We start from the raw sequence: 26,667 nt of genomic DNA on the forward strand, positions 1-26,667 counted from the left end.
TTTGTCTCCTATTTTGATTCTGATTGGCACCATGTCTGTCGGCCAAATGCCTCTTTTTGCGCGGCGAAAGAAAGTAGACTGTTGGAGTTGAGCATCTTGCATGTTTGTACGGGTATTTTTGAAACTGGAATGTCATGCAGGGGACTCGAGATGCAGCTGCAGCACGTTGTGCGTATGGCCTGGCATGGTGTAAGTCACAGTACGGACAGGCGGCAGAGCGGCCTCCAGGGGGGAACTTTGCGGCCTGGCCGGGGTGGGTGAGGAGGAGCCTTGTCGCTTAGTACTAGTATTCGCTTTGCTGCTTGTCTGGACTCGCGGCTCTGGTGAGTGCATGTGAGTGAGTGTCTGCTGTATAGAGTAATGCTGGCACTTTGTGATTGTGACTTGTGCGGATGCATTCTTTCGTGATGCTGTGCAGATGGAGATGCTGAAGAGACATGAGGATGCTGATGACGCACTTTGGTCTCGGCTGCCTTAAGTAATCGAGTGCTGCCTTGCCGCCTTGGAGCCTTGGAAGTCTTGGAGTCTTGGACGCCTTGATGCCTTATCTTGACGCCTTGCCTTGCCTTGAAGCCTTGCTGACCGAAGCGGTTACCGATGGACGCTGCTGGAGAACAAAAGTAAACAATTGCATCTGAGCCACTCGCGCCTCGGCCTGACGACTCAGACCGGTTGATTGATGCCGCTCGAGCCTCGCCCTTGGGCAGCAAAAGATAGACATCATCGACTGCGCTGTCCATCGCATCGTGGGAACTCTGGCATTGCAATGGGGGCCGTAAAAGACTCGCGGGGGGGAGGAAGCGGCATCTTTAATCCCCCAGACCCTCTGCCGTTCTGGCCGCTCCGCCACGCTCGACACTGGACTTGTTGGACGCCTGATGATGGTACAGATTGACACAAACAACAGCGAAGCACAACCGCGGAACAGCCACACCCATATCGAGGCCCTCGTTCGGTCATGACAGCGGCACAGCCACAGCACAGCAGCCAATCAGGGTGCGCCAGGCTGTCTCACAGCATCAAGCACAACAAAAAAAGTGTGGGAAAGGCTGCAGGACAGGACTGGAGCGATGCATCGTGGCCGACGGCGAGGCCAGCCTGACGCCAGACGCCTGCTGCAGTGCTCCCTCTCTGCCGGTCACTTGATTGCCTGCTCAGCCGCCGCTCAGCGTCGTTCAAATAGGCGCCAGTCTCCAACCAACATGCTGCGATGCATCCAACACTTTGCCTCTTATGCGACTTGCGGCACGGCAGTCCCGGTTGCTCGACTTGTTCCGAGTTCTGCCTTTTGTCTGTTCTCTGCTGTCTCTGCTGTCTCTGCTTCCGCGCTGAAATCGACACTCGGACCAACGCCGTCGGTCGAGAAACGTGCTTGTCTGCTGTTGCACAAATTCCAGCCCCGGTTACGAGACCATGAGCGGACGGCCTTTGCTTCTTATACCCTCGCAGTCGGCATCGCCTAGCAACCAGCCGAACAGCCCCAATGGCCGTCCCGCAACATGGTCCTGGTCTGCGCAGCGCAAGATGGCGAGGCTCTATCTGTTTACCACGCTGCCGGTTGACAAGATCCGGGCCATCATCAACGCGCTGTCTCCCGATAGAACGATCAAGTAAGTTGGCGCATGCCCAGGCAGCAGCATGTATCTTATACATGAGTTACATGAATGTAATGCACGTGGAATGTGACTGCTAGCTGTTGGAATAAGAGAGACTACTAGATGGACTCGGATCGCTGACAAGTATGCCATCCATAATAGACAGAGCTCGGCAAACAAAAGACTTCAGCTGCTGTTCGATAAAGAGCCCCGATGGCTTCACCCGCGCGATGAAGACGATATGGAACGGCGAGTCACCGAGCTGGCCAATTCGCCGGTGCAGCTTCGTCTGGCGTCGGAGGCGCAGTTCCCTTCAACTCACCACGGCCTGGAGCAATCACCGCTGTGCGGTGGGAGCGACTTTCTTGGGAGCAGTTGGGGTGCTCCGTCAAGGCCATCCAGTGCGTCTCCCAGCGACGCCTGCTCTGGCTCAACCTTCTTTGGCAGCGAGGCCTTGTTCGAGTCTCAAGCGTCGGTTTACTACTCTGCCAGCGATATCCTACCAGAAGAGAGCATCAGCCAGGGCTGGAGCAGCAGAGACGACGGCGCAGGCGCTCGGCCACGCGACAAGCGCTTTGCCAACTTCCTCCGCCAGACAACTTCCCTGACCGACTCGAGTGCAAACACCACCGGGACCTTCAGAGAGCATCTCAAGGGATACGCGGAGCCATACGTCAAAGTCGTCAAGCGTCTTGTCAAGAGATTCACCTCACTGTCGCTTGACCGCCAGGGCATGTCGCGCCAGCACAGCATGCGCGTGGTGTGGGACGAGGACTGGATCAGCGATCCTGAGGCGACGGACTTGTCCAGCAGGGACATTCCTTTGCCCGGGAGCCTGCTCTACCTCAACCGTTCTGCTCCGTCCGGGTGTGATCCCAGCATGATTCCTTCATGGGAAGATGGGGCTTACAGACACCAACGGCACTTTGACTGGACGATGTTCAGGGGGCCATCCTCTCGTGCTGCCGCCCTTTTCGGGGTGTCTCTGTCCCAGGACGACATTCATCGGCGCGACTCCCATCAACACACCGTGCTGCATTTCATGGCCGCTCAGGGACAGTTTCAAGCGCTGTATGCAGCTCTCAGCAGCGGTGCCGCTACCAATATCGTCAATGTCCAAAACACCGCTGGGCAGACGTTTATGCACCTCATCAGGGATGATGCATATGAGTTGAGTGATGCAGGCTTGTCACAACTCATCGAAGCCGCGCGGGCCTTGGGGTTCAACATGCTCGCGAGGGACTGCTTTGGCCGGTCCTCCTTGCACTCCCTCACGATGCTGGGCAAGACGGTGCACACAAGGTGCTTACATGGCCTCGATCCTCGCGAGTATCTCCAACGCGATGCGTTTGGAAATATACCACCGGTAGGGCCTTGTGAGACAGAGCAGCTAGTCTATCCCAATGCCGTGAGGGAACGTGTGTTAGGCATCGACCCCGATAGAGTACCGGACCGCGCCATGGACCCTGGGCGGAGCGATCATCCAGCGATATCGCAAGAGAGTCAGCTGTTGCAGAACATAAGGGTGTCGATGCTCAACCCCTTCCACGAGGACCGGTGCGGCAACAATGGCCTCCACTGCCTTGCCATGGCGCCGCTGAGCGTGGCAAGCTTAGCAGAGCGGCACGACCTGGATATCTCCTTGGAAACAGGGGAGTTTGGCGTTTCCAGCCATCAGGAGGCAGTGGACTCGTCAGAGCAGAAGCTGCGATTGCGATACGAGACGCTGCAGACGTTGCTTGCTGCCGGACAGGACCCGAACCACCGTAACATGTTTGGCAACACCCCGCTCATGGCCTTTGTCGCGGCGCTGCCGGAGGAGGACGAGTACAAGCTTGGGCCAGCCATCCTGCAGCTCCTTGTCTCCAAGGGCGCCGACGTCAACGCGCGGAACAAGAAGGGCGAGACGGCGCTGCACGTTGCCGTGCGCTTCCACCGCAAGCTCGCTGCTAAAGCGCTGGTCATGGCGGGGGCCAACGTGGATGTGCGCAACTCGGACGACAAGAGCCTGCTTGACGTCTGCGACGCGCACATTCCGTTTGAGCCTAAGGAGTATGCCAAGTACCTGGCGTGCAGGGCGTGGCTGAGCGGGCCAGCGAGGGCGCAGCAGAGTCCGTCGTTTTGGGAGGAGTGGAGGGTCAAGGGGAGGGTCAAGGTTGAGTGAGCATGTCTTTTTTCTCTTTCCTTTTGGCGTTGCTGGGATTTTGAGGGTGGTTTTCTGTTTTTTCTATACCTTGATCCAAGTGCCGTTCTTGCGGTCACTGGGTGTTGTTTGATCTGAGGCTCTTCTGTATAGTCACACAGGGTTTGGTTCGAACTGTGTTTGCTTGGCGCGTTGATATGCGATTTCGGCTCGCGGCCTTTTGTCTTTGAACTAAGTGCTGGACACGATAGGGATAGATTGTCGTGATAGACCAGGTAGAAGGGTGGCTTTTCTCTTTTGACTTGATTATGGTTGTGATGCTTGTGATGTGACAGTCATGGTTTGAAGTTAGCAGACGCTGAGAGACGTTGTGTTGGACAGGATCATGGTTAGAAACGCTGTTGGATGAAGCCCTGCTGGTAAGCTATGAGATGTTGTTCTCGAGAAATAATCTTCTGTTTGCGACGGCTCCAACCTCGATACGTTATGCAATGCTGGCTCGCGTTGTTCTGTGTCTACAGGAGGTAGTGTCGGCGCGACGATGGCAGCGGTTGATCGGAATGGCATATATTCGATGCAGTGAGCTGCCATCATTCTAGCTCTTGCTGAAGAGCGATGCTATTATATTGGCGGATGGGAACTATGGTACTCGTAGGTATCCCATGTGATGACTGCGATTCAAGGTGTATGGTTCCTAAAAGTGTCGCCATAAGGGGAGTTGTGCATTGCTGGTGTTGATGCGGAAAGAAGTAGCTCATGTAGATGCGGTCTGAAGGTGTACACGGGCACTCTTCATGCATGCCTGTGGGAGAGATGTACCCTCGCGCGCCATAGGGGTTTCTGGTAATGGATGGATATTCTCGTTATGGGTCCCACGAGCCTCTTACTTGCCATATCACAATCATAAAGACCAAAAAGTATTTTCGGGGCCTTGTAACATGGTAAAATTCCATGTTATAAGTGCCTATGCCATGACCAGAAACCTCTATGGCGCGCGAGGGTAGTATTCGACATTGTTGTCATTGGATTGCGCGCGCGAAAACCTCGTCATTCTTTTGATATGGGTTTAGTGTGGTTTTCTTGTTGGGATCTCATTGCTGTCTGGAGCGATGTCTGGAGCAATGTCTGGTGAGACGAAAGGCTGTTGACGACGTTTTTGAAGCAGCATCATGGAAACTTGAACAAGATCAATATCCTGAAGCTTATGTCTAGGGGTAGCGAATGTGTTTTAGTGCTGGGCTGGAACTAGTAGAGTACACGCACTACTAGTAGTAGCTCAAAGGCAGAGCAGGGACCAGACGCTTCCGAATTTACTTCCCAGTTGGGTCGGGGCGCGGCTGATGATTGGCTGCTTTGGGTAGCTCTCGACGCCGGGGGGGGGAGCGAGGTGGAGTATTGCCTAAGTTAAGGGCTATCATGCCGAGTCATGTTTGTCTTGCGTAGGCTCTTGGAACGTTCGTACGAGGGCGGCATGTGTCTCGATGAAATCTGGTAGGAGTACTGAGACATGTGTGGTTGTCATACATAAGGTACCGTCCGATCTTGATCTGTGAGACGGGCGCTTGTGGGACCTGGCTTGGTCGGGTTGAGGTCACCGTAGTGGTTCACGAAGTTTTGTGTATGCATATTTGTTGACGCCTGTCTCTGTTGGATGCTACGACAATGTGTGATTCCATGTCGCTCACCAGGCAAATGGGGGGGGAGGGTTCTCAGTTTTTGCTAATGCCAGGTCAGCCAATTGGCCCACATTGGGCTTCTCTTGGGATGTTCATGCAGGCTGTTCTGCGAAATCCTTGGAGCATAGTTTGCTTGGCCAAGGCGGCAGATTTGTACCGGATGGCCTGAAACGGGTAGCGAAAATTCGATTCCTCCTTGCTTGGAAATTACATGTAGTTGCAGTTGGATTGGGGCTGTGAAGGATGGGATGCGTGTACAGACGGTATTGGACGGAATTGTTCGAGAGAAAGGGCATCCAATTGTAAGTGCTCTCTTCCCCACCAGCAACATGGAAATGCTAGCACCAACTTACTGACTGCGGATTGAACCGCAATAAAGAAGGCAAGGACAAAAAAAAAAAAGATGAAAGAAGGGACGAACATTGGATCGAAAAAAAGAGAAAAATAATTGCGTAATCTGGGAATCGAACCCAGGGCTCCCCGACGTTGCGGATGGCAACGGAGAATTTTACCACTAAACCAATTACGCTTAGCTAATCGTTGAGGTGGGATGCCGCACTAATGATATATGAAGGTGAGACACAGCATTGACCCCGTTCCTACTGAAGTTCCTACTGGAGGCTTCGGGGAATTGCTCGCCTCGCTGGGATGCATGCAGCCGAACTGCGGGAATTTTCTCCGACTGAATCATAATTATATGTGAGGTGTGCATCATAACTGGCAAGGTGCCTGTCTGGCCGAGATGGCCGTCAAACACATCTGCTTTAGTATATGCTGTCCGGGTTGTCAGGGGCATGCAACTGAGCCATCGATCACACCTCACTTGCAAGTCGTATACAGATCGCGGTTAGATGGGAACAAATGAAAAACAATTTAAAAGCACATAAACACTACGTAAATACAAAATTACTCTCCTCCAAATGTCAAGTTGCTGCCTGTTTGTCCCATTTGCCAATTCCTGTGCCACGTATGACACCCTCTGGTTCATCCGCCTTCTAGGTCCCTCCCTCCGACAGGTCGGTCTCACCCGCATTTCCGCTCGTTGTCAATTGGCCCCCATTGAGCCTCATGCCCACGCGAGCATGTCTCTCACAACATCCCTTTCATTGTCGGAATCAACCGCTACCCCATCGGTTCGGAAACTGCGTGTCTTGGCCCCATTGGCCCTCGCCCTGCTTCCCATCTTCGTCTCGTTAGAAACTTGTCGGGTATCCCGATGAATCGTCTATCATTTATGACGAGTTCAATGTTACGTAGAGCCTCTTCTGATGCTAAAATCGGCTATCGGCCCGTCACTTCAGCAGGGCTGCGTTTTGCTGCTGCTGCGCTCTCGCTGTTGGCCCTCCCTTGTTTGTATTGCAGCCTTGTGTTCAAATCGTGGTGCCCACCCGTATACTATCATAGGTTGGTAAGTGCAGGATCTTTATCCCTCCGGCGGTCGATTGGCATTGTTGAAACGCGTATCAAATGTGCGTATTTTAGCAGAGGCGCGGGCTTGTCCGTTTGCTATTGCCTTGTCTTCAGTCACGGCCTGGTTCAAGCCTGGCGGCGGGCGTGATTGGGAGTGGCCGGCGGCGAAGCGATTCAAGCTGTAGGTTGGGCTGTCAGGGACGTGATTGAAAGTGGCGGATTGGGCACCGCGAGCGTCATTGTCCCTGCATTTCGTCAGTTCACGTGGTGCTTTTACCGGACAGTCTTTGGATGGTGCGCCGATAGATGCAGGCTTCTACGAAGAGTAGATGAAGACTTGAATGGAAGGGTTTCATACTTGGATTTGCCGTAGAAGATGGCGCTGCGGGAAGACATTGTGGAGGCGACTTGGTTGCGGAGAAAAAATGAGATGTGAGAAAGGAGGCGATCAGATGCACTGCAGTCGGGTTACGCGTGGCCAAGTGAGGTCGAACGACAATGCTAATGCAGGTATAGCCCTTCGAGAGGGCGAGATGTACAAGCTTTATATCCATCAACATCCGCGAAATCACCACCAGGCACAAGCCGAGGCTCATCACAAGCAATTCGGCCTCTCTCATCACCATCATAGACCGGCGGCTCCTGGATGCTGTAATACGTCGCGGGTCTTCTCACTCGATATGGACAAACATCAGCCGCATCATGTGCTTCAGGCACTCAAACAGATGCCTAAGGGGTAAATGTGCGAATGGAGACAACGGGTTCTGGACGACGCAGTGCAAGCGGCCAAAGATTGGGGGCCGGCAGGTTACGGATACATTTGATATTCTTGCCGGAAAGAAGCCGGTGAAAGGCGAGCCACGATGAAAGGAGTCGGACGGGACGTATCGTGAGGCTTCCTGCTAATATGGCATCTGCTGGCTATGCACGATCCTATGTATATAGATGTACTGGAAGGCATGGTTGGGTCATTCGGAGCTGCCGTGGAGCAAAACATGTGTATCGAAGTTAAACTGTCTTCGGGTACAGGTATCAGAACACCAGTTTAATGACGTTCGTGACTTTCAGGTTGCGGATTTGTGCCACGTTGGAGGGTCTTGACTGCAACAGTCATATAAGCAAGTAAGATCCTAGGGGTAGTGTGCCTGTTTGTCCACTGACCCATCCACTACAGAGCCGTGGTCAACTGAATTTGCCAGCGAATACCATCGATCCGTGCTGTAATGACGTACTAATACTACCCAACGTTTGCTGTTCTGCATGTTGGAGGGGCTATACCTCATCATTAGGGGAATCCGAGGTTGGAGAAACATACGCGGATCGCAAAGAGATACGGGTTATTGACATGGATGGTTAATGCTGAAAACTGAAAGAGGCTCGATTAGAGCTGCAACAGGAACAGACGCTGTTGGGCAAGACTTTCATATTCGTCGATGTGAGAGGGACATACCCAATTGACCACCGAGAGATATCACAAATATGAGCACTTATTTGGACACTTCATCTTCGCGGTTCACAATGTCAGATTGCATCGTAAATACATCTTGTTGGCATGATATTCTAGACAACAATGGGGAGACATGGAGCGGAGAATGTAGTACCTACACTTCTTCCCCAAGTTCACCCCTTAAAGCCGTTAGGCGAGATGCCTGATCGTTGATTCCGGTATCGCGTTGGGGAGCACAAAAGTCCTGGATTAAGGCCTATCTCTCGGCTCTCGCTCGTTGGAGTCCTCAAAGTCCTAGCCTTGGGAGAATCTGAGTGGGCGAGAAGCCGCAGAGGAATGGAAGTTGGAGTCTTCATTTGGAACTGCCCGTCGGGACCGACCGGAAATCATGAAATAGCCCATCCATATGTCGGCGAGGCCGCAAGTGCACGTCTCTTCCATCACTCTGCATATGCAGGAACAATGAGTACTTCGTAGATCGCAGTCCGGAGTGGAGAGATCAGGGTTTCTGCTACTGTATTGAGTTTTTATCGAGAGGCTGAGCGTGAGCGGCTGATGATTCTCGACGTCCGTAAGGGGCCCCAAGCACATGTCAGGGGCTGCGAGCCACCTGTGCATCAAGCCGGAGAAGCTTGCGCATCTGTATTCTCGATGAAAACACCAATATTGCAGGGCTTTGTGAAAGAAACCCAGAGACGAGTCAACTGGAAGCTCGGTGGTGTTGTGGATATGCTCCTTCGGCCTATCCCATCACGTTGATGACCGGGGTATTTGAACCGCAGTTGTCTTGCCCCAAAAAGCCCCAACCTGCGACGCTTTTGTGGTATCGGAGCAAAACCGCCGACCGTTTGATGGTTGTTCGGCATCTGAGAAATCTTTGAGTTTTGCAAGTTGTCGTCATGGCCAAGACTGGCCCATGTGCATGGGCTTCGGAGAGCGCGAATTCCGGCCGCTCAGAACTTTCAATCCAGACTGTTTCCATCGTAGACACGGCTTGTACGGTGGTGTGGAGCGGCGGGTGGTCCAGCATCGTGAAGTTTCCGTCTCGTATGGCCCCTTATCCGACAGGAAGGAGAATGGTGACCGGATGTGTGTTTTGCGCCAAAAGCTCCACGAACAAAGTAGGCCCCCCTGCCGGGGCCTGAACGGTTGACCGAGCAAAAACAGGAATCCTTTGCTTTCAGGGGCTGAGGTACTAGGCAGCCGGATGAGTGATGCAGTTATAGGTTTGTTCTGTGATGAAGCCGCGTCCGGCCAGATCAGGCAAATTGGTGCCTACGAGGCATCCGCTACTTTTATCGCGCAATAATACTTGGCATGTTTGAGGGGAAGATGTAATTTTGGGCTTCGGCTTGCCAAACCTCTCAGCTGAATGCATGCATGACGCTTCCTTAGATCACATCATATCAATGGAAGTGGGGAGGCAGGATTGCCATATGATGAGATTGGCCTAGAACCCATCGGATACTCTTGAAATGCTCTTGGAGTATGCCAAGTGTGCTCAGATGATTGTTTTAGCTGCCTTAACTGGATGAGCCTCGTGACCCTGTGCGTATTCAACTTCACCCTTTTTGGACAGGACGAGGCTGGCTACTTGGACAACAAAGGGCGATACAAGATGGGCTGCCTCTCAACGCGATAAGCCTGACACAGCAATGGCTAAATCGTATTTAATATGCATGATGATAGCGGCTGAATGGATATTCTGAGCTGAATGTACGGTGATGCTATAAGAGCGGGGTATATTATCTTTGCCTTTTGCCCTGCTATTGTTGCGTCCTGGGGAAGAGCCCCGCGCTATTTCCATACACACATATGCTTCGAGCTCCCTTCTTTCAAGATACGAAATTGTGTGCTCGTTCTGCCATCAAGATATTCCTGAATTTTACATCTTTACCTCTTGGGAGATCCAAGCTTTGCCCCCGGTGGACTTTTTGGCCGCCAAGGTTCCCCAGAGATCGAAAGTTTATGACAATACACAAAAAATGAGGGAAAAGAAATATGTGGTTGGAGTTTGGGTGTGAAAGAAGCAATGTGGAGGCCTAGGCGAGCTGAGAAGAGTCGCCAATGATGGGATCGTGCGATCAATGGGCGGAGACATACTCGACACGTACAATGCGATACTCCTCGCGAGTTACGCCTTACGAGCGCCTTGCGAGGTTGGCCTTGCGAGCTTCGCCCTGACGCCTACTTCCACCGCTAGAACGGCCTTTGTTTAATTCCAAATAACCCGATGTACAATTTTCCACAAGGCACCAAAGTCATGCAGGAGGCAACAACCCTTTCCTGGCAAAGATGATACGGATGGGCGGCTACTAAAAGAGAGCGTCCCAAAAATGGCGTGAGTTTGCCTTGGCCGCCTCTTCACTTAGACGAGTGAAACATTGACATTTGTCCGCTGGTCATGGAAGTGGCCTGCGCTAATGTAAATAGACAGTCTATCACAATATTGGAAGACTGGTCACGTACCACACGGCAAGCAGAGTCGACCATGTTGAAAGACGTATGCAGGAAAATCAAGGAGCTCGCTTCTCTACACCTAGCCGCCGAGACTATACAATGATTCGAGAGCTGATTCGAGACATGCTGGATCCGCTACGGAAGAGACGAATACGGGGAGCGACGGCTGCAGATGCCAGACATGATGCACGCAACCTTTCGGGGTTTGCTGGCCATGTGGTGGGGGGAAAAATGCCGAAGGAGATGAGTTCCAACGCTGGAGCATTGTGGCGGCTGACGCGCAACCTCTTTCTCCTATGGACGGACCGAACGACGCCAGACGTACATGGACCTCAAGCAAAGCGATCGGACCGAAGCATGTCGTTGGAGTTTTCTTTCACCGCTTCGCCTTTACATGAACAACGTAAATCAACAGAGGAGAATGGAAAGACAGACTCGCCGGAGATGGCTCCGAAACTGTATGTGACGTGACGCAGGCGCATGTGCAGCTATCTTTTTACGGATCCTTGAACAATTGGAAGGTGACTATTGGCTGCTAATAATAGATCTTTGAGGCTCTGCGGCGATTTACGGCCTATCTACGAGGAGGAGAGGGATCGACGCCGCTACGTGCTGTAGAAGAATCACTGCTGGGACTGTTGCCGCGAAGGTGTAGATGAATGGAAATCCGGAGGCTCGTGTACCCTGATTCTCGGCACTTGTCATGGGACAATAATGTTGGCTGTTCTTGCTGTTGGACTTTGTGTGCGCGTGTGGCTTCCACCCCAACTTGGCGAGGGGAGTGTGCAGGAGGTGGGATGGCTTGTGCTAATAAAGGAAGAGGGCAGCTGGCTGACGTGGCAGAAGAGAAAGAAGCTATTGATCTCTGAACCATCAAATCAAGAGGTGGCATGGGAAGGCAGCCGAGACACTTGATGTGACGGCCACGTAGGTATGTATGTGATGTTGCTGCCATATCACATGAGATAATCCTGGCCTAGGCAAGTGTACGATTTGTCTGTGACGCTTGGTGTGTTTATTCTACAAATCTTGAAAACGATTGGCAGCTGGCCGGTGTTGACAGACAGTTCCAAGATCTGGGAGCATGGAAAACGGCACTGATGTTCGGTCTTTGTCACTTTTATTCGAAGATTTTCTTACGCTTGGCAACTTTTCTGTGTATTGCTTGCTCTAAAGGGCAAAACCAACAACCATAGCTGAGCCGTTTTGCCGACATGACCGAGTTGCAAGCAACGGTAACGCGAATGGTTCTATGCATCTACCTTGGCCGTAACTTGCTAACAAGGCACCCAGCCTCGTGATGCGCTGAATTGCGCCTTGCCTTGCTGGGTGAGAAGATGCGCTTCGTAAGGCAAGATGACACAGGCGTAGAGAGCCCAACAGGCAGCCCGTGTCTGTTGCTACCCAAATCTGCCTTTTGCCTCCTCCTTGCAAACGGTATGAAGCATCGTTTGAGCCAAGCGATTGGTATTCAGCACTCCATTGTGAAACTTGCCACTTTGATTTTGCAAGAAACCTCAGCCATTTCTGCCAAACTTGGACAAAGCAGTCCGCGTGCATGTCGTCGCGACCGCCTCTCTGCAGTTTCCAGTGCAGCCCCCATTCCCTCGAGATCACTCAATGGTCCCAACAGTCTCCAACAAGAGTGCTCCAACAATTTTGCGACAAACTCCAGCCCAGATTCGTCCCCTGACTCCGGTGCCACGAAGTCAGGTGGCAGGACGATTGGCTCTGGCGACATCCGCCAGGGATATAAGCCGTAGGTTTGGCGCTTGAGGAGCAGGCCGGGGGAGGGGGCCATTTGCCAGGGTCGAGGACCCCGACGATGGGGTCAAAGACCGGCTCGTTGTCCCTCAACTGTCTTGCTGTTAGAGGACTTCACTCATGATGGTTGCGGGTGTGTGATTGCGTACTCGACGGGAAGCGGAGGGTATCTCTTTCCGAAACCGAGGAATCGGACAACCCGCTTGAGCACTTTTTTGAACATCTCTTTGAAGGTTGTAAGTGCAGGTCGAAGATGAGGGTTTGTAGTGAGGATTGTAAGTGATTGAGATGTATTCTCAGATTGACTGCAAGGGAAGCGGCCAATTTATACCTGTGAGAGCCAGCCATATAGCCGTTGAGACATATGGGTTTGTTTCCCCAACGAACTCTTACAATTGAAGCCATTCCTCAAACATTGTGTGTATCTAAGCTTTTCGGCCAATTTTCTCAGCCACCGGCGAAATGCCTCACGAAGTTGCCGAACCACTCCGCCTTTGCCAAATGGAGTTGATGGCTTCGTTTCCCACCCGCTTCGAGAAAAGAAGACACGACTACTCCAGCCTGGTCTACCCTTTTTTGAGGGTCAAGGCATTGCGCCATTTGGGGATTCGCTTAGTATGAAGGTATGAGTAGATAAGAAGGTGGCGCTTGATGTACTAGGGGCCAAATAGCTACCGTCATGGGAATCCGATGCTCAGAATCACTCGAGACTCGCTTGCGGCGAGTGCCACGGTATTAAGTGTCTTTCAACAAAGATGATTGAATGGGAGCTGACGGGTTTCGGTGCGAGGTTGATACGGCGCAACTGTTGAGCCCACGCGAACCAGGCGCCTGTTGCTGGGTTCGTGAATAGGTCCGTGGAAGGGTTCCGCCGGCCGAGTGACCCTCGCTCATTTGCCCTTTGGGAGTGGACATGTACAACGCCGGATCAGCTCAGCTCTCCAATACTACACATAATTCTGCCAGCTTTCAATCATACGTGTTGATATGAGAGAGTTGAAGGTGTGTGATGTACCAGGCAAAATGAAAGTAAAATGCGGAGGGAGCTGTGGACACAATATCCGTCAGTGAACCTGTGGCGTATTCACAGATATGATAACTTGAAATTGCGTAGTCTACAGACTGTTTGTTTTCTACTGGCGTGTTAACATACCTGCTCTGATATTTCTCCGGACCTCAATGGCTTACCTGACAGTTTTGCGCATGTCCTTCGCAGCAGAGTTGCCTAAAGCCTTGCGCCTCTCACTGCGCACATCTTGGAAGTATGGAACCCCTCCTAGCTTGCACCGATTGGATGAATTTTGATTCATGGCCGGATTCACAGGGGGATGGTGAGGTGCCGCCCTTTTGGACACCTGAGAGTGGTCGCAGAGGCCGTATATGCAGCTTGTTGACTATGCATTGGCTCGCAACTGAACAGCAGCCAACAACTCATGCAAGGGTTAGCGGCGTTTCATGGTTAGGTGATTGGAACAATCCATAGAGAGCATTGAATTCAGAGACAGAATGACTGGACGGACAGAATGGGCTGAATGCTTGTACTAGCTTGATGTCCAATAGCATTCATGTGGCACCTTACGCGGTATTGGACTCTGCGGCATACTTCTTGGAGCACATGCCTGCATGTGTGTAGATCTGTGCCATTAGGTGCCGTGTGATGCGCCACTGGTGGGCTTTGTGACGCCTGCCCTACATCGAAAGTGCTGCCTTCGAGCCTCTTTGATGAAAGCTCCGTCTGTGCTATGGTCTTGACAATGCCCCGCGGACCAACATTCCGTCATGCTGCAGCTCACTACTGCAAGGACGAGATATTTCTATCGATAAGCTGCAGAAGGGTGGCGAAGGGGTGCGTAGCAAGGCAAGCTAAGGCATGTATAATTGTGATGGGTAAGACAGACCACATGATCCTCATGCGAGGATGTGGGGACGGTGTCCCGTTCCTTGGGCCGGGTCTCGACCTTGCCCATGCCGGTGCTGCCATGACAAGTTCTCGCTTGGCACAACCGGGCGTCCTGAAGTGTACAATGAAATGTCGCCGTTGATAGGCTGGGCGAGCTCGTATCAGAGATCTGCAAGGGTATCGAGAGCTACTAATGCCTGCTTCCTACCTTGCTGAACGTCTTTTCTTCCTTGTTCGAGACGTGGCCAGCAACTGTCCTGCGAGATAATAGGGCCAGCGTCGCGTGGGTGCTCCATAAACCTGCACCATGGTGATGGCGGGGTTCGTAAACAAGCTCGCTCAGAATCTGTTAAAACACTACCTACTACTGGGTTTCTTCGGTCCTGTTCTTTCGTTGGCTGAAACATCAACTAACCTCTGGGTTGATGGAGAATTATATCGCCTATGAAGTAGTAATGCGCACTCCGATATATTCCTACGTACACTCGTCTGCCCAAATAATCTTCTTACCATCGAATGCGACAAAAATGTGCAACCCCGCCCCCCCTTTCCCCCATCCCAACAAAAGCCGCTGCAGTAAACATGCGGACGACGCACTCCATGGCAAGTTAGCTTGCCTTGGGTTCGCTGCTGGAGCTAAACTGCTCCTGGAACCCCTGGATCTTGACTAGCATGCGGCTTCTTGCAGCTGCTTCGGTTTCTGCTGCAGTTTGGTGTGTGCGGAGCTCCAGGGGACACTTTTGCTCCTGGTCGGCGAGGAAGCGTCCCATGGAGAAATCGTGGCTGAGCGGGCTGCTTGCGGCGTGGGGTTGCATGGGGACACTGTAGAGTGAGAAGATGGACCATCAGTATTGACTGCAAATGAACTTGTGCGTGCGTCGATTCGAACGATTACAATATGGACTGTAAGAGAAGAAAAGAGCGAGGTCCTACGAGGGAACCTACTTTGTGCTACCAGTGTAGACGGCGTTGGTAGAAGAGTTTGGCATGTTGGGCAACCGGATTGTGATAGCCTACAGGGATGGTGGCTGGGTGAGGTAGTAGGTAGTTATTTTCGAGTTTAGATATTGGGATAGATGGTCTTGCTATGAGAACAAACAATTGCTCTGATGGATAATGATGAGCTTCGCACCACGTATAATATAGATCGAACCAGACACAGTCATGGAAAATGCAAGCAGAATTGTTTGACTATCGCGCAATGAATGGGAGGATGTATCGCGATTTATATTTGCAGAGGCATTCGCAGCCCGTCGTAAAATATCAACAAGGCATCCCCTCAAGGGAGGGGATGCGTGCGCTCGTGGTGCGCGGAACGACGGGACGCCTTTGGATGCGGGAGTGAACTCACGTTGATTGATTGGAAAAGAAGATTGTCATGGATGCATTGATCGGAGGCGGCCCTTCACCATCTACAGGGTGCCAGCTGGTGGTTTAGACATGAACCAGAGGCTGCGTGGTCGTCGCCCTACCTGTTTCGTTGACATGTACCTAGGTACCTGTAGCAGGTACCTGCCCCCGGATCCAATGCGATGCGCTAGTGCGGCAGCGGCTCTGGGCTGAAGGTAGGTACCTTACCTTAAGGAGGTACCTAGGTAGTACAGTGCCCGTATTCAGTAGAGCGGAGCGGACCGGGGCCTGCGAGTCCCCTGCAGGTTATACTTGACGGGACTGAAGGCAGTTACCTACTGTATTGGGCTTCATCATGGCAGGCGCCTGCAGAGGCACATGGATACCGAAGGTACGTACATCTACCGAGCCAACGCATGCAGTATATCAGGTGGCGTTTATGTTGGGGACGGGAGGCGAAGATTGACAAACGTACGAGAAGCAATTGGTAGCGAAGGTAGCCTAGAATGCATATGCAGTTCAATGATTTGTAGCGCGCGGAGTTTCGGCCGTCTATTAATGGCAAAAAGGTAAGCCTCTTGGCAACCACACCATACCTATATAAATCGAATTAGGTCTACTCATAAGGTACTACTAGGGATAGGATGTTCTAATATGAAAATCATATTGTCTAGTCTTCTTAAGAGCAGTTCCCAAGTAATGATAAATCAAGACATATATAGATCTTACAGTAACAACTGTAGAATAACAACTAATCTGCTTGCCCCAAGTAGTTTGTCATGCATCGCACATTCAAGGCATACTACGGGCCGCGGTGGGGAGTAATCGAAGGTACCTACCCCGTTATTGAAAATCAAGAACTGAATATCTGAGAACGCAGCAACTGAAGAACTAAGTAGGTACCTAAAGGGGGGGTTGGGTACGTACAAGTAGTACTGCCTTGTGCTTGCGGGCTTGCATCAACTGCTGCACCATTACAGAGAAATACGGGAAATGAGGGGGAGGGCAAAGTCAAGAGAATAAAAGGTCTGCTGAATGAAGATCTACAGCCACGTGGCCGCCAATACAAAAGATTCCTTTGAAAAGACGCCTGCGGCCCATCCTTCGTTGAGCACCATCATATAGCGGCAAAGCCAAAAATCAAACAGGTGAAACGGACGCGGGTAGTACCGCACCTGCCATGCCTATCCAAGATAAATAACAGTAGGTACCTACTAGTACCTAGCTCTGTGGGAGGTGGTCAAGCTGCTTGTACATGTAGGCATGACGTGTCATACCTGGTACCTAGGTGCCAGGTACTCTAAAGGCACATGTACATTCTGTACGTTGGAAAAGGCACCAACCCTGCACTTTGTTCTTGTCCGAATGTCACGGCTTGTCCTGTTCTATGCTCAGTGTTGCCTATTGCCTTATGCTATCTGATGGCAGATGCAGTACTAATAGCATGCAGACTACCTACCTGAGACGCCTTGGCGTTAAGCGCCCAGGTCGACGCCAATCATTTCAATGACCTCAACCGTGACGGCAGTTCAGAGGTGGGGGCTGTGTGCATGTGGTTTGCGCCACCCGCGAGTACACCAAGAAATAAAGGTACTCCCCAGACCGTCACTGCAGAGACCAGCCCTATGGCTTCTGGTGCGTTTCTTCTCGATTCAGCCTACAATTACGCATCTTGGTGGAGAGGCATCTATGCCTAGCCGACGCCTGTCATGTATAGCAACATCTGAATCCAAAGAAGGGGGTTCGCCACCTGTACTCGTACGATACAAAGAGGTGGGTTTACTGTAGAATGTACAAAGTAGGAGACGCAGATATCGTACGACAGCGCTAAAGCCTTGCCAGCACGGACCAAGATGCATGCCGTGGGAAAGAGGGCGCGCCCGCATCCGGGGTCAAACACCACATCGCGTACCACTTGCCTGTGTTCTATCTAGATCTTTTTTGATGTGATTAACAGCGCGACATACATTGACAGAGAGCGGCGGAGAGAAGGCCCACTGAGCGCAACTCGGCAACACTGCATGTATTACCCAAAGCGCAAGTATTATGGAAGCTGTGGTAGCTTAACCCATCCGATTGGTGGCCTACCAGACAAAGAATCCTTGATCATCGAGATTAGACAGAAGCAACGCGGGCATGCCTGCGCGAAAAAAAAAGGGGTTTGTTTCCCTTGAGTTCTTTTTGTTTCTTTTGATAGGGACATCCAACCCCTCCCGTTTCCTCCCACGCGAGTTCCGCTGCTGTGCTGCCACTCAGACATTGCACATTTCTTAGCGACTACCTGTGTAATAGCTGTAATCCAGGGCGACTTACCTACCTAGTACTGATCGATTACAATGTAACCTTATCTATACGCGCTTTTGTGTGGAAGAGATCGAAGCCTCGTAAATCTTTCCTACTGTCTTGAACAATTTACTAAGCATCTGTTACTTCCAAAGAGCCGGAGACATAGGAGCCCAAAAGTCTCCTATTTGCTCATCATCTTCTCGGATACTTAGGTAAAGCCTTGTGCCCTCCTGCTGGTAACAGCTCGGAGTGACAGAAGGTACCTCTCACCTAAAGCCCGGCCTAGACACAAAAGGGTACCGATCTCTTCCTTACCTGCCGCGAAGAGCTCGGCGAGGATGCCGATCCGCCGAGCCTGCAATGGAACTAGCACCTCGGTACTTAGCAAAAGCAACCTGTATGTACCCTGTCATGTCTGGGTACTTCTTGGATGGGGTGCGGCGGGGCTGCTAACGAAGGAGGGTACTCGACGGTACTGGTTGCACGGCGCATGGATTGGGCAGTGGATCAGGTAGCCTCAGGTAAGGTCGAGGTGTAGGCAGGTAAGCTTAATTTCCCCATCTGTCAAAAAGAACGTAATTGAAGTTTCTTGCATTAAGGTACCTATCAAGTCTCTCGCCACCCATTCGGTATTCCGACTTTTATCTGGTCATGCTGTCAAAGTTGTATTGGGTTTAGTGCATGCATGTATGACAGGGAAAATTGTTAGAGCTGGCTCCCGAAGCTCAGCTGTGGGTGGCCACTCTGAATGTGATTAGAAGCTTTCGGCATCCCTACATAGGTATGCAAGATGACTTGTTTCTGCCTTAACCAGTGAAAGAAGAAAGAGCCACAAAGTATTTTTTTTGTGACTTTCGAACCAGCCAATGACAGTAACATACTGACACCCTTAGCCCCATGACGCGGCCTATCTGTCCTAGTATCCGCTCAGGATTGAATGAATGTTTGTCTTTCTCAAAGATGGGGCGACTTGCTTGATCTTTACATAGGTACCAAAAGCCTCCGCTTTCCCTGCTGGTTGCAGCAGCCCTGTATTAGTGCTACCCACTGACTGCCCCCTTGACTGTTCCATATATGCCTATCGTGGCGGTTTGATCACTCAGCAACGTGTTCCCCTGCTTTCGCACACTCCAGCGAGTCTTCTTCCATCTAGTATCTACATCAGAAAGCTCCGTCATTCCACCTAAAGAACCTCGGTAAGATTAATTTCTGTAGCATATTTAAAGCACGTGCTTGACGGGGTTCGAACTGTCAACACATGCAGACGTGCATCCGTGCCTACCTGGGCGATGATTCGTACCTTACCTTAGGTACCTTAGTACTTGTATGTCGCCACATAAAAATGAATTGCTGCAGGCTACTACCTTGCCTCGCTGAGAAAGCACATGCATCATTTTGGTCAACACTAAGCTCCCTAGGAGAAAGTGCCCCCCTCTGGAGGCTTGCGCATGTCGGATCAGTGTCGCTTGCTTGCATCCTTTCTGTTGTTGCGACGCCTCATGGGCTGTTTCTGCTGGGAATCCGTGGACTGCGATTCGCGGGTATACGATACCGAAAGCGAAGCCTCATTGATTCGGACTCGCTCGATATTTATCGGGGATCCGCAACGTTAGCGCCACCCATATCACCACTAATACTGGAACCGTCGGAGCAAAGCTTGGCATCTTGGCAGCCTGGAGAGCTACCGATTCGTTGCGATACGCACAATGCTCCAAGAAAGATCCCTGTCTGCGCTTGCACGCTTAGTAGTAGTGAGAATCTTGGCCAGGACCCCTTGTCAGTCTGGGGCTGGGATCTAGTGAGGGGAGGTCATCGGGTGTTTGTCTGTGGTGATACAACTGGACACAGGTCAGGTATCAAGGTAGCTGGAGATGGCAGCCCAATCCATTGGTCTCGGAACTGCAGCTAAGAAATGACCTGATCAAGTTGCCCGGGCAACTCTGGGGGAGCAGGGGGTCGCATTTTGCACAAAGGAGTTACCTTGTGACCCGCACGCAAACATCGCGCCACAGCTCAATTCTCTCTTGTAGGGTCCGGATTGGCCAAAGCATGCAAGAGAATAGACGTGCACAAGTGTGTGTCATTTTCGAATAGATTGTATCCAGACATGTTCTCTCATATTTTGCCATGCAACAGGTACTCTGTATGCGCATTCTTCAAATATAAGAAGACGCCTTCTGCCCACCAATGAGATTCAAATATACCTTCTCCCGCTTAGCAACCATTGCTGTAGAACTAATGTGCGGCATACTCCGTGATGACTTTAGTTGGCCCGTTTTACACCATTTGCTTTTTTCTTTGGATTAAATTGTTTCTTAAAGCATCCAGCCTCTCCTACATGACATCCCCCCCTGCGGCTTCCGCTTCGGCTTCAGGCCGAGGAATGCTGAACTCCATGGGACGGCGGCGTTCTGAATCAGCAAGGAATCCAACGATGGCGAGACTGCGGCTGGTGTGCAAATTTGTGGTGGTGCAGAATTGCATTGGTTTCCTGTGGGGTGACAAATTTGGTCAGTGTTGTGGGCCACTATCTCCATTACCGATTGATATTATCCTTCTTCAACCTCAAATGTAGGGAGGAAGAACCGTGATAGAAAACGTACTCATTACTGTCGTCAAAAACGGCGTAGGGAGGGAAGTCGGAACGTACCAACAATTCAGCGCAATAGTTTCGTCTTTGATTGGCAAGCAGTTTGCGTAGGTGAAGTGATGGTGGTCGATCAAAGTAACGGATTCTGGATCCGGTATGAAGTGTTGTTCTGCGCATCTTTTCTTTTTTTCCGCGGACGGGGATGAGCACGTGCCGGGAGTACGGCAAGTGGAGGCGCGGATCGGGGCGCTCCCGGGATTCGCAGTGGGGCCGTGCTCTTGGGGAGACCGATTGGACAGCAGAGTGGATACGAGAACAATGTTTGGAACAGGTACATATAAACCCCACAAGCAACACAAAGGTTAGCTCGGCGCATCGCGAGGTACGGGGATTCACAGGGTTCAGGGTCTTGCAACTTGCGTACCTAAATTATGAGCCATTGCTCCATAGGTTGCTCTATCTGTAGCAGCTTCTGCCAATCTATGACGAGCTAACCTTTGCGATGTTTATGGGGTTTGATCTTGCTCAATGATGAGATGGCCAGGCTCGGAATTCAAGTCTCTTAAGCCGAAAGATTCAAAAAGAAAAATAAAATAAAGAGGGAGGGGGGGGTGCATGGATCTGTGCACAGCTTGTCTTAGCACCCGAACAACGGCAGGGGAGTGAAGTGCGCATACCACTGGGTACTCAGTGTATGCAAGTACGCCTCCTGACTAATCCAGCAGTTTCGTTTCACCAGTCAAACCGTGAATTGACCTGTAGCTCCTCGTAACCAATGTACTTAAATACTGGAGAAACGTACCATATTGCCTGTCAGGGTTTCTGCCTCAATTATGATAGGACTTGAGTGAGATAGGTACCCTTGGCATTCAGCTAATGTATCATCCGTAGCTCGATACTCTACCCGTGATTTTGGCAGCGCGGTGCTTTGCGCCTTGAGGCGCACACATATACGAAGCGCGCATACACGAAGTACGGAGGCGACTTTCAAGATTCGTTCCAATCGAATACGTTTATACGATGTCCGACGCAAACAATGGTTAAAGTTATACCGCACCTTTTGACAGTCGAGAACAGTTACAGGGGCCACATGTACAGTGTGGGAGTTTGATGCATGAAGGCACTGAGTAGTCACACACAGATGCATGCAGGTCTAAGGTAATGCAGGCATATCCAATACTCAACATATCTATTAGGATGTACCTAGCCTCAGGTTATTAGTACAGGACACGAGAAATGCAGTCCCGGTCCTGCAAGGTCGCAACTGACTTTGTTATACGGGCGGTCTCATAAACTCTTGTTTATGGGCGCCCTGCGCCATGTGATCCCTACATCATACTCAAGCAGGTTAAGCAGGGTGATGGCAGGGCTGTTATTGAAGGCAAGTATTACATGTATGCACCTACGTACCTGCGGCGCAAGGCGCTGCGTAACTGTGTAGCTTATGTGGTGAGTTTCTATGATGAATGCTCACCCTTCCCTTGCCTTACTTTGATGGATTTGCAGCCTTTCGCGGTTTTGCAAGGATGCGCATCCTGAACATGGAAGGGGGGGAAAGGGGGTTGACCCCGTCCCTCGGGACGATTTGCTTCCGTAAGTCATGCCCACATGGCACAACGATGGCTCCAAAGGCTAATGCAACTTCGCCCTTGACCTCCTGTCTGGGCGATTAGGGAAACGACCGGCTCGTACGAGTATATGATAATACAGACTACTTATAAAGATCTGGGCGAAGACCTGGAGCTAGTAATGCCTGCTTGCGGCGGCCTCGCAAAAAAACTGACTGGCTGTCGGATGCATGCGCATTGAATATCATACGAAATGGTACGAGTAGGGCTGTGCCCGAATGGTAATGGCCGCCGCTCCATTTACATGCTTCAGGGGACAGGGAGGCAGGCCACGTAACAGCGATGATTGCCGGGTGATGGCAAGCCACAAGCAGGAAACCTGAAGGCGTTGGGTGGGGTTTTCTACCACGCGTCCCCAGGCATCCACGCAGCCCGTTTCCATCCAGTTGGATTTTGCCTGACTGGGTGCTACGGCGGTCATTTTATGCAAGATATGTGGGAGAGAGGACGTTCCATGTGGTACTGTATACAGCTCTGGAACAAAAAGCGAACATGTAGGTATTTTCTGATCCCTAGTTACCTCGAATCAATCCATTCGCTTTTCAAGTAATGTCTCCTCCGTGACTGCCGAATAACAAATGACTCCGTATATGCATTCGCCAAATATCATGTTGCGTCTCTCAGCTAATGCGACCATGGTCTATACTCTTAATCTCAACAGCCGATTGTAGCAATAAATATGACGCGCGCAGTTTTTATGGTTTGCCACCCGCAAGCGACCTTTAGCTTAGCGTTGGGACTGAAACTGCTGCTCAAAAGCCTGCAGCTTGGCCAACATGCGAGCTTTTGCAGCTGCTTCGACTTCCACTGCAGACTGAACCGTGTTGAGCCCTAGGGGACACTTTTGCTCGGCATCGGCGAGAAAGCGACCGATGGCGAAGCTGTGGTTGGGCGGGAGATTCGAGGTGGGGGTTTGGACCTGGGTACTGTAGAGTAGGTAATCAGATAGGATCCATGAGCGTGCAGTGCCAATTATGTTTGCACACACGCCGGGTTTAACATTTCTGAAGACCAACGCAGAAGAAGCAAAGAAGAAAGGTATTCTGCGAGGCAGACCTACCTAGTGCTGCCATTATAGACGGCATTGTTTGACGAGTTTGGCATTTTCAACAAGAGGAATGTAATGTCTACTGATGCTTGGTAGTGTAAGGTAGGTAGGGTGGACTTGAAAGATAAGGATGGACTATGTCGCAGTTGTCGAAAGAATATGCTTACTGGATGATAATGAGCTGCCAAATGCCGTATGATACATATGAGGACTAAGTCAACCGCAGGAGAAATGATTGCCAACACCGCTGATTTACTGCCATGATGAATGAGGAGACGGAAGGTAGCTTATATATCCAGGTAGCTATGCAGAATGGCTGAAGAAATGGTTTTACAGTCTGCTTGGTGGGCAGTCGAGTCCCAGCCGCGTAAATGGCCGTGTGAGAGGTCTGCCGCTTTCTGGTGCTACCGGTAATGTGGAGTTAAGGGAACAGGGGCGCGCATAATTAGCGTTGGAGGCGGCTGCATTAGCGCGCAATCGCCTTTTGCCACCAGACATCTGAATGCTCTAAGGAAGTGTTCAGCTGCGGAGGCTTTGTAGGTTCATTCCGCACTGCCTCTGAATAAGCTCTGGAGCGGCGATTGCATGCACTGGAGCTTCAGCGTGGAGACTTTTTGGGCAAAAAGACTTTGAAATATACGCCTTGATTACTCCGTTGACATCCGTCACCACCGTAAGTACTTTCTGGGATACATCTTAGGGTAACAGTAGGTAGGTCATCCTTAAGTAGTGGTGCATTCGGCCACTGAAGATGCCTACTTCTTGCGTCATACTTTCGATTGAGAGAATCGGTGTTTAAGAGTGAAGAATATGGAGTCTAGTGGCTGTGGCTTCCTCTCAAATGTATCGCAGGGAGTGACCCATCGGGAGAGCTGGCAAGTGTAAAGTTCGCAACAAGAACTACGGCTTGCCAATTTACCAGCTTACCTACCTACCTACCTACCTACATGTAAAGCACTGAGTCGTGCATCGCACAGACATGCGACTGGCCGCGGCGGCAGGTGGCCAGAAGGATTATGGGCTATGGACATAAGATGAGGACTTAATGACTCGATTTGGCTGGCACGACGCTTTGCGACTGCAGATGCTTACGAGTACCAAACCGATGTGACATTTGACGCCACAACACCCGACACTGCTAATGGAGTCCAAGCAGCTAAAAGGCGTCTGCCTTCTGGCTCCTTCGCCGCGGCCCCTGGTCCCCATCAGCTTCGTCAAACGACCCTGGAGAACGGCCTTACCCGAACAGGCAATGTCCTAGAAGCCTCCGTAGTACAGTACATACTACTTACCTAGCATAACGCGAGCCCTGCCTGATGTCATGAATTGCCCACCCCTCGTCTACCACCATGGGTCCTACCGCACCTACGTATCGTACTTGGTACCATGGATAGGTAAGGTATAGAGGAAAGCCTGCAGGGTGAGGGCGGGAAATCGGCGCAACAAGGCATCATTCAAAAAGTTGCAAGAACATGGGAAATGAGCGACACATATTCATTCATCACAACACTGTAGGATTGGAAGATCACACGTGAAATGAGGCTCTTGCATACAACCTTTCCTTGTGTGGACATTGCTGACCTCTCTCGCATTTCTGCGCCGAGACGGACCTTGGTTGATACAGTACGCTCAGCGAGGCCACCTAGCTAGTCGCATGGTTATTACTGGTTGTTGCTTACATCCCGTGGAGAAGATACTTCTTCCGGAGGCTTTTGTCGATGCCTCTCCTCCCTGCTGCGAAGCCCCACGAGCTGATTTGCTGATAGCACCTGTATGTACTAGGTAGTTAGGTGATCTCGCTCTTGAGTGCTCGGCGGAGTATCATTGAAGAGCAACATGGGGAGTCTTACTTGACAGATTTGCTCGAAACCGATCCGGGTATTGCGCAAGGCTAGTGCCCTTAATTACACAAGTTGTGACGACAAAGAAAAAAAGAAACCGTCACCTATCCAATTTCCGATTGAAAGCTAAGTATCTTCAATGTTCTACCTTAGGTAGTTCATCGTCACACGAACTGTACGTCCAGTACTTACGGCGGGAGAAGTCTACACCCCGGCCGCTAGGATACGTGCCGATTCGTTCAGGTTAGCTTCCGCAACACATAGATACTTGTATAACCCAGCAGAAGCTAAATAATGATCCCTGTCAGTTGGCGCCTTCCGATAAACGTGGCCAGGGTCGCGAGGTCGCGGGGTCGCGGCAAGGCGCCCCCATGGGATTTTGAGAAGCTCGTGTCCGGACGCCACTTTTTGCACAGAAAGGCTGGACAGGGTTTTGGTACCTAGGGAGTGAAGGCATCCAGGGATGGCTCAATGCCAGTGACGCGGCAGGCAATGGGATGATCCACCTGAAGTAAGATGCATGTACTATATACCGGGGCGATTGCGTAGCACTTGCTTGAGAAGCTGGTCCGTTGACCGCGGAGTCACATGGAGTCCATGCACTCCCATCGCCCTTCAGGACCAAGCCGATGCTCATCAGAAATACATGCACCTGAAAGTCACCTGGCGGTCTCATGCAAGTGTCACGCTAATGATCATTCTTCTCTTCTTGATTCCCAGCTAGCCTGCGATATCATGCCAAAGCTGCACACTTGTGTGCGCGAGACAAATATAAGTACATTTGCCTCCCGAGTCGATTAAACAAACTGCGCCCAACCAAAATGCCCTGCCAGACACAAGCCACACCATGCATGCACGCATCAACGACCATAAGGCGCCTTCCATCCAGTATCGTCAAAATTTGTGCATGTTCTCGCCGCTGCAGCGGACCTGATGTGCGCAGAGTTCCAAGGTCCGAATCAGCTAGTCTGTGCTTCGTTGGACGCTTTGCCGTGGGAGCCAAACTGCTGCTCAAAAGCACGAAGCTGAGCCGCGATTCTGGTCTTCTCTGCAGCTTCGGCTTCGGCTGCGGATCGGACAGTGCTGAATGCCGGTGGGCGACGCTGATCTGGGTCACCAATGAAACGATCAATGGCGATGCTGTGGCTGGTGGCGTGGCTGCCTTGGACGAGGGGTTGCACTGGGCCACTGTAGAGTACATATGAGAGTCTATCAGCACTATACCAATAGCACGATAGATTGCAATGAAAATGAATCTAAGCCGTGTCCATCTACTTCAAGCATAACAGAGGGAAGGGGGCTGTTGTTTCTATAGAAGGACCTACTTGAGGCTGTTGTTGTTATAGACAGCACTATTAGAAGAATGCGACATGGTGAACAAGCTGGAGTGCGATGCGTGATGTATGGACGTGTTGAACAGAGTGCTGAATAGGCCACTGAGATGAAGGGGAATAGGTAGTCGACGGCTGCTTTTTAGCTGAGATATTGCAAGACAAAGACACACATATATATTGTATGCAGTAGGTATG

General features: G+C 51.2%; 6 protein-coding genes across 6 annotated transcripts; 2 read left to right on the forward strand and 4 right to left on the reverse strand.

The window, feature by feature from the left end:
* Positions 1 to 1,452: 1,452 nt before the first annotated feature.
* Positions 1,453 to 3,735, forward strand: TRIREDRAFT_36373 (uncharacterized protein; the record flags this gene model as incomplete). Its single annotated transcript, XM_006965879.1, has 3 exons — positions 1,453 to 1,610; positions 1,758 to 1,901; positions 1,998 to 3,735. Coding segments are annotated over 3 exons (2,040 nt in total), but the record flags the coding sequence as incomplete, so codon positions are not given.
* Positions 3,736 to 6,837: 3,102 nt separating this feature from the next.
* Positions 6,838 to 7,220, reverse strand: TRIREDRAFT_108339 (uncharacterized protein; the record flags this gene model as incomplete). Its single annotated transcript, XM_006966117.1, has 2 exons — positions 6,838 to 7,069; positions 7,102 to 7,220. The coding sequence occupies 2 exons, from the start codon at positions 7,218 to 7,220 to the stop codon at positions 6,838 to 6,840; spliced, it is 351 nt and encodes a 116-aa protein (XP_006966179.1).
* A 3,387-nt stretch (positions 7,221 to 10,607) lies between these two features.
* Positions 10,608 to 11,349, forward strand: TRIREDRAFT_108340 (uncharacterized protein; the record flags this gene model as incomplete). Its single annotated transcript, XM_006965989.1, has 3 exons — positions 10,608 to 10,612; positions 10,728 to 11,189; positions 11,277 to 11,349. 3 exons carry the CDS (start codon positions 10,608 to 10,610, stop codon positions 11,347 to 11,349), a joined length of 540 nt encoding a protein of 179 aa, XP_006966051.1.
* Positions 11,350 to 15,003: 3,654 nt separating this feature from the next.
* Positions 15,004 to 15,384, reverse strand: TRIREDRAFT_108341 (uncharacterized protein; the record flags this gene model as incomplete). The annotated part of the gene is made up of 2 exons (XM_006966118.1): positions 15,004 to 15,217; positions 15,341 to 15,384. The coding sequence occupies 2 exons, from the start codon at positions 15,382 to 15,384 to the stop codon at positions 15,004 to 15,006; spliced, it is 258 nt and encodes an 85-aa protein (XP_006966180.1).
* A 7,592-nt stretch (positions 15,385 to 22,976) lies between these two features.
* Positions 22,977 to 23,353, reverse strand: TRIREDRAFT_108342 (uncharacterized protein; the record flags this gene model as incomplete). Its single annotated transcript, XM_006966119.1, has 2 exons — positions 22,977 to 23,175; positions 23,310 to 23,353. The coding sequence occupies 2 exons, from the start codon at positions 23,351 to 23,353 to the stop codon at positions 22,977 to 22,979; spliced, it is 243 nt and encodes an 80-aa protein (XP_006966181.1).
* Positions 23,354 to 26,097: 2,744 nt separating this feature from the next.
* On the reverse strand, positions 26,098 to 26,510 carry TRIREDRAFT_108343 (uncharacterized protein; the record flags this gene model as incomplete). Its single annotated transcript, XM_006966120.1, has 2 exons — positions 26,098 to 26,326; positions 26,464 to 26,510. The coding sequence occupies 2 exons, from the start codon at positions 26,508 to 26,510 to the stop codon at positions 26,098 to 26,100; spliced, it is 276 nt and encodes a 91-aa protein (XP_006966182.1).
* Between the last annotated feature and the right edge of the window lie 157 nt (positions 26,511 to 26,667).

Source organism: Trichoderma reesei (genome assembly GCF_000167675.1).
Source record: "Trichoderma reesei QM6a unplaced genomic scaffold TRIREscaffold_11, whole genome shotgun sequence".
Taxonomy (NCBI): domain Eukaryota; kingdom Fungi; phylum Ascomycota; class Sordariomycetes; order Hypocreales; family Hypocreaceae; genus Trichoderma; species Trichoderma reesei.